The sequence below is a fragment of the Geospiza fortis genome, unplaced genomic scaffold (genome assembly GCF_000277835.1).
Source record: "Geospiza fortis unplaced genomic scaffold, GeoFor_1.0 scaffold275, whole genome shotgun sequence".
Lineage (NCBI taxonomy): Eukaryota > Metazoa > Chordata > Aves > Passeriformes > Thraupidae > Geospiza > Geospiza fortis.
This window is the reverse complement of record NW_005054341.1, coordinates 4,578,634-4,585,722: the sequence shown is the minus strand read 5'-3', so window position 1 is coordinate 4,585,722 and position 7,089 is coordinate 4,578,634. Positions and strand designations below refer to the sequence as shown.

Here is a 7,089-nt window from a genome sequence, read left to right as displayed (position 1 = left end):
GTAAAGGTCTGAAATGGGAGAGCAGGAGTGAGGGGGCATGGAGGGGATCGGGCATCTGGAGGGGATCAGGGAAAAGTTGGAAGTAGAAGATCCAAAGCGAAGGCAGCAGCAAGCAGCTCCCAGCCAGCTAAACCACCAAACTCGCGTCTTGTGGTGTAATTAAATCCCAGGAAATACTCTGAAGCGCCGCTCAGGAATTCAGGGGTGTTTCTAATGAGTAGCATTAAAAAGCCCCTGCCTGGCTGATCATGGGTTGGTTGTTTTCTCAGCCGACCACCGGTGTCTTGTACAAGGAGGACAATTATATCATCATGACCACTGTGGATAAAGAGAAGTACAAGTGTCTCCTGCCATTGATAGCCAGTGGCAACGAGGTGAGTTCAGGCGAGTTATTCTGTAAATATAAACTGTAGCTGAGTCTTTACACTGTCAGTTTCAATATCATGAGATGTCCTTTTGTTGCAGGAAGAAGAAAAGGACTATAAAGGTCCTACTCCAGGGGAGCTGCTGGAGCCTCTCTTTAAGCAAAGCAGCTGTTCCTATAGAGTATGTTACTTTTGTCCTGTTCATTAAATGCCAATTAAAAGGCTACAGGCCTGTGCATGTCAAGGTTTTAGGGTAGTAAATTAAATACTAACACAGTCTGAAACACAATCTTTATGCCTTAATATTGCTGACAAAATTCTGTGTGATTAGAGATGTCAGAATTCAGATAAATGGGTTGCTATGGATTATAATTATATATATATATATATAAAATATATAAAATCCATATAAATATATTCCATATAAAAATATTGGTTTTTTTCATTTAATTTATTTCTTTGTTTTATTTGTGTGAAAGTCAAGGAAGTCTTTTCTGTTGTCTTTGTTTGGGCAACACTGAGACCACTAGCTGTGCTCTTGTTTTTGAGGGTGCTCCAGCATTTTGCTGCAAAAGCCAACATTTGGGTGGTTTTGTGGTGTATAAATACATCTAAAGTTAATTTTTAAAATGTATTTTATTTCTCAGATTGAATCTTACTGGACTTACGAGGTGTGCCATGGGAAGCACATCCGTCAGTACCACGAGGAGAAGGAAACGGGGCAGGTAGGCTGCAAGCAACCCCCTTCCCACTGGCACAGTGCTGCTGAATTGCTCCTGCAGACTTGAGTTTTTGTAATAATTTAGCCATAATTCCACTTTCTTCATGCAGAAAAACTGCATCTTTACTGTACAGGACATATTTTTATAGGGTTATCAGAAGGCACTGTGTCAAATCTTGCTGGTTGGCAATACACTTAGTTCATTGCTCAGTACATGGTATTTTGCATGTCAATTAAACTTCTGTATTTTTAGTTAGTTTACATACTGTTTTATTGATTCTCATGAGACAGATCTCTTGTTATTACAGATTCCATTTGTTCTTCACTATAGAAGTAGATTGTTGTGTTAATGATCTTTCATTTCCAAAATTGCAAAATTGTTTTGTATGGGAACTTGCAAGCTGTCTGCACTTAGAAGTGACAGCCTAGTTTTGGCACTTTAGCAGAGCAAGGCCTGATTTCATAGGGCCTTTCTTTTATTACTTCTTTTATCTGTTTGCAACATTGAAGTCCCTGAAATAACTTAGAAACTGGTAACTGATGTTTGTTTTGATTGTAGAAAATAAACATCCAAGAATACTACCTGGGGAATATGATAATGAAGAGCCCGTTGTCAGAACCAGGTGTGTTTTGGATTATTTCATTCTGCTGATAATGAATTTTTTGGGTTTTAATTATTCCTGTCTGACCAGTTTGAGGGCCTTTTTTTAGAGAACCTGGCACAGATCCTCTGAAATACTTGAGTGCCTAGAGTGGGACTTGGGTGGAAATGAGGTCGCTGAGCCCCAAACTCAAGGGGCAGTTTGGAATAGCTGATTTTTGGAGCATGTTTTGCCTGCAGATTAGTTCAAAGAAATCCACAGGCTAAGTGTTCATTCAGGGTTGATGGAAAGAACAGAAGCAGAATAGGAAAACATGACCTAGGCTGGGGTGTTTGTTTCATTCTAGGCCAGTGTGTGAAAGGCAGACACCATTGTTTTCCTAGAAGCGATGAACTGGAATGCTGCAGTTTCCTGGGGGGGATTTAGTGCTGTTCATCCCACTTCTGGATCTCTGGCTGCAGCCCTGAGTGAGGGATCTTAGTCCTGGAAAGAACCAGGGCTTCAGCACGTGCCTTGTTTGGCTTTTCTGGGTGGATGGGTGCAGTCTCTGTGCAGGGGTGCCTCATTCTGCTGCTGCACAGAGCACAGAATGTTTTGATTGGAGTCCCCCATTTTGTGGGGCTGGATGTTGAAGCCTGATGGGACCTCAGGTGACCATAGCTGAGGCTGTCAGGCTGTTGTCCCTCTGCCCTTCCTGCTTAGGTGGCAGATTGTGTCCTGTGTCCTTTCCCTGCTTCCTATCTGGCACCTCCTGCTCCTTCCAAAGCACCTGCCTGTTTCCTGTCCAATTCCCACCCTTCCCAAACAGCTGCAGTGACGTGTTCTGCAGCCCTGCCTTGCTGTCAGGGCTGGATTTGGCCTGTCCTACCAGCTCCAGGTGGTTTTGTGATGAGCTGACGTGTATTTTGCTCTGTTTGCTGTGGGCCTCAGATCTCTGGTTGTTTCCTTTCTTTCCTCTTTTGCACCTGCAGGTGGCTCTTGGCAGTGTATAAAGCACCAGCAAATACACAAACCAGAAAAGCTTCTCTGTGAGATTCCTTTTTTTTTTTCCAAGTGCACAAACTTACCTCGTTCTTAATTATTCCCTAGATCAAGAAGAGAAGGAAAATTCCAAAGATGGGGCAAAAGAGGCAAGTGAAAAACATCTGTTTTAACTTCTGCCATCAGTAGTGGAGGCAATTTATATATATATTTAATCATAGAATCCCAGAGTGGTTTGTGTTGGAGGGGACCTCTAAGATATCCAGTGCCACCTGCCATGGGCAGGGACACCTTCCACTATCCCTCATCCAGCCTGGCCTTGGACACTTCCAGGGATGGGGCAGCCACAGCTTCTCTGGGAAACCTGTGCCAGGGCCTCCCCACCTTCACAGGGAGGAATTTCTTCCTAATATCCAGTCTAATGATAAGATGATGTAATTATTCCCCTCCCAAAATGAATATCAAGAAATGGAACTGTTCCTAAGCTGCAGTTCTCTTGCTTTTAATTACAGTCACAGCTCAGAAAATTTATTTAGTCTTGCTGCTCAAATTACTTACTTGCAATTTATCAAAGCCCTACAGCACAAAATCCCTAAGAGATGGAGCTGACTTGCTGACCCATCCCATAATAGTCTGTGCTTCCCTTTCCCCTTAGAGGACTTCCCCACTTGTTTAGGCCCCAAAACTCAACTCCTGAGCAGCTGGTTCTATAGCAGAGCAATGGCAATACCTGAAGCACGCTGGAGTTTGGAATTAGTGAGAACAGGTTGGACCTTGTTGCCAGTTCCCCTTGTTTTTGATGCTGAAATGAAGTTTTTGTGTCTGTGGCCTTTGGAATAGCCCAGGGTGGTGGTTATGTAGGGTTCTCAGCAGCACCCAGGCCTGAGGAGCATTTTGAAAGTCATGTGGGGGCAGAACGTGGCCTGTTCTGGTGGCAGTGGCAGCTGTGCCTCTTGGAAAGCCAAGAAAACCAAGTGTTTTGCAGTGCAGCTTTTTTTTTTCCTTCACCTTCAGAGGAAATGAAGTCTTTTTATTGCCTTTTTCTTGGGCAGTATTTATGACGCACTTGCCATGTCAGGATTTCCTGGAATCTCTTATCAGGCAAGGGCATGTTGGTTCCTTAATCTCGTGAATGTCTTCACTGGTTGTGGAGCAGTTTCTGGGAGGAGTCAGTGGCCTGGGACAGGGTGACGTGGCTTGAAAGCCAGAGCAGGTGAGGGGCAGAGAGGTCCTGGATCCCTGGAGTCTCCTGACCCCAGAAAGCACCTCTGTCTTTTAGCACAGACCCCTGCCTGTTCAGCACTGAAAACCTTCAGCAGCTCAAGCAACCTGGGAAAAAAGAGTTTGGGCGCTTTGGGAAGGCAGGAACTCCAGCTAATTCCAGGATAGAGATTTACCACTTAGGGAATTAATGTCTTAAAGAGGGAGCTGGATGGAACACAAAGGAGCAAAACCGAAGGGAGCAGACTGGAAGGTGTGACAAAGTGGGATTTACATTGTATACACCATTAACTTCTTTAGCCACATCCACCAGTGCTGTGGGATAAGGAGCAGCCTGGGCAGAGAATACTGAGAAGTGCAGTGCAGGTACCAGGGTGACTTTGCAGGGGTTTTTTTTTTGATTCTTTAGAGCCTGGTGCCAGTGGGGTGAACACCAGGACAGTTTGGATGTTGCAGAAACACTGAGCAGCCACACAGGGTCTGATTTTAACCTGGTGGTGCTGGCTCTGCACACAGGAATAACATTTTTTGTTTCAGAGGAGTCTCAGGAGCTCTGCTGTGGTTATGACCTGTTCCTTTCCCTCACCCAGATCCCCACAAAGAACATTGAAGGGCAGATGACACCCTACTACCCCGTGGAGCTGGGCAATGGCACTCCCTGCAGCCTGAGGCAGAACCTGCCCAGGTCCAGCACAGTGATGTACATCTGCCACCCCGAGGCCAAGCACGAGATCCTGTCCGTGGCAGAAGTCACCACCTGTGAGTACGAGGTGGTGATCCTGACCCCGCTGCTCTGCAACCACCCCAAGTACAGGTACAGAGCACCTCTGTCTCCTCTTGGTTTGGGATTTCTTGAGGGATCATCTTCGTGGTATTTGAAAACTGTAGATACCATGTGTGTACACTTTAAAAGTCTATAAAACCAAAAAGTATCTTCTCCAAGCATAACCTTGACCTTGACTTTAGCTGTTCCCAACATGAGGAGCTTCTTAGAAGCCATTTCCTTATGGAGAATTCACAATTTCAGTGTTATTTTGTCAAAAATGAAGTGTAGGTTTCTTGTTTCCTCCCCTTCCCTGAACTGTACCACATATCTGAGGGACCCCCTGAGTCTTTGGACCTTCCAAGGGATGTAAAGAGAACTGCAAAGGGAATGTGCTATACAGACAAGGGGGAATAATGGACAGGATTCCTGGATTTACACAGATGTTGGAACAAGTGAGTATTTAATCAGGGATCTGAAACAGGCCACAAGGGCTGAAGGCAAAATCCTGCATTTTGTAAACACATGGCAGTTGGAGTTACTAAGTGCTAAAAACATTTTTAATGTTTGATATCCACTGTAAATTTTCTCATGTGGATGGGTTTGGTCATACTCTGTTATCTTCTGCACTTATCTGTTGCACTGTTACCTGTTTAATGTGTGAGTCTCTTCAGCCTCTGGAGCAGTAGGACAAAAGCATAGAAGGTGCACAGGGATATTGTTCTGTTGCTTGATAAGGATAAAATCTGGAGCTGCTGCCTCCTTCCAAAGGGTTCCTGGCCACCAGCAGGAAACACTGAAAATAAACACAGGATCATCGTTCCCCCCCTTACGTCACCCTGGTAAAAAAGGAAAGGTGGAGGTGGCAGCCTGGGAATGCTGCCCAGTGACATCACGGGGATCACAACCCAAATTCCAAGTTCAGTGCACCTTTTTTCCTGTTGTGTGTTCCCAAAACAGCCCTGAGCAGTGCCTCAGCCTCTGGGGCTTTCCCTGTACACCTGGCATCTCATCCAGCGATGCACCTGCACCACCTGAGCAGCAGCAGATCCAGAAGCTCAGAGCACTGATTCCTGTACTTGAAGGTGTGACAGTGACATGTTCTTACCTTGCTGGGCAGGTTCAGGGCTTCCCCTGTGAATGACATCTTCTGCCAGTCCCTGCCAGGATCCCCACTTAAACCCCACAACCTGGAACAGCTGGAGAAACAGCAGGAAATGCTGAAGATGCCTTTTAGGAGGGTTAAGGAGGTGAGATTTGTTTCATTTACTTTCCATTTTTAAGATATTTTGTAAGATGATGTCAGTCTTTCACTTGTCTTTAAGCTTGTTGAAACCATCTGTAACTCACCCTATTTGGAAGGAAAACAAAGCAAGTGTGGGCTCCTGATTTAAATTTTTGTAGTCTTTGTAGCCTACAGTTCACAAATGTGTGAAGATTTTGAGTGGAATTTTCTTTCTTTCAGCTAAAATTGCCCAAAACAGCCAGCCTGATTCAGTGTTCAGTAACTTCATATAACTTGTAAGACTTTGTAGGGGATTTAATTGTATCCTTTAATTGCAGGAAGAAATGCCTTCAACGAAGGAAGAGAAATTCTCTTCCATCCACAAGCCTGTGGCTGTTGGGAGCCACCAGCTGCTAACGGTGGGGACAACCCACATCTCCAAACTGACCGATGAGCAGCTCATCAAGGAATTCCTCAGTGGCTCCTACTGCTTCCATGGGGTGAGCAGCAAAGCTATGTGGAGTACATCCTAATTTGTGTACTTGTTTAGTTTTTATCTTAAACTGAATTTCAATAGAAATGTTAATTTGAGCAGACAGTGAAATGAAAGTAGGTAACAGCATTAGCCATGAAGGATTTTCATTAACTAACAAATGCAGAGTTTTACAGCTGAAACAGCTGGTTTAGGGTCTGGAGGGAAAAGGATGGGTTTGTTTTGGGGTGTTCTGTTTGTTTTAGGGATTCTGTTTGGTTCTTTCTAACACTGAGGTTGTTCCTCTCCCCAGGGCGTTGGCTGGTGGAAATACGAATTCTGCTACGGCAAATACGTCCACCAGTACCACGAGGTGTGTTCAGAGAGTTCTGTTCGTTCCTTTAAGTTCCTGTTAAGAAAATACAGTCCTCTGGACAGGGTGTAGTGGTCAGCTTTCCCTTTTTAGGATAAGGAAAGTGGCAAGACCTCCGTGGTGGTGGGTACGTGGAGCAAGGAGGAGCACATCGAGTGGTCAAGGAAGAACGCGGCCAGGACCTTCTACCTGCGAGAGGATGGCACCCAGACAGTCAGGTACCAACCAGGCTCTCACACCTGGGACACAGGGCCCAGCCCTGTGAAATTTGGGTTATCAACAGGTAAAATAAACTGCCAAGAGCAGCATGTTCAGATTTACCCCCCAGTCAGCATCACAAATAAGGAATTCAGCACTTCGGGTGTG

General features: G+C 45.1%; 1 protein-coding gene across 1 annotated transcript in view; it reads left to right on the top strand.

Moving 5' to 3' along the window:
- The first annotated feature begins 248 nt into the window (after positions 1-248).
- ERLEC1 (endoplasmic reticulum lectin 1) overlaps positions 249-7,089 on the top strand; it is a 7,824-nt gene continuing 983 nt past the window's right edge. The window contains exons 1-10 of the mRNA XM_005422643.2: positions 249-374; positions 466-546; positions 1,013-1,090; positions 1,646-1,709; positions 2,778-2,818; positions 4,481-4,704; positions 5,774-5,903; positions 6,217-6,378; positions 6,664-6,723; positions 6,817-6,941. Coding sequence (XP_005422700.1) covers positions 249-374; positions 466-546; positions 1,013-1,090; positions 1,646-1,709; positions 2,778-2,818; positions 4,481-4,704; positions 5,774-5,903; positions 6,217-6,378; positions 6,664-6,723; positions 6,817-6,941 — 1,091 coding nt within the window. The remainder of the gene's footprint in view (positions 375-465; positions 547-1,012; positions 1,091-1,645; positions 1,710-2,777; positions 2,819-4,480; positions 4,705-5,773; positions 5,904-6,216; positions 6,379-6,663; positions 6,724-6,816; positions 6,942-7,089) is intronic.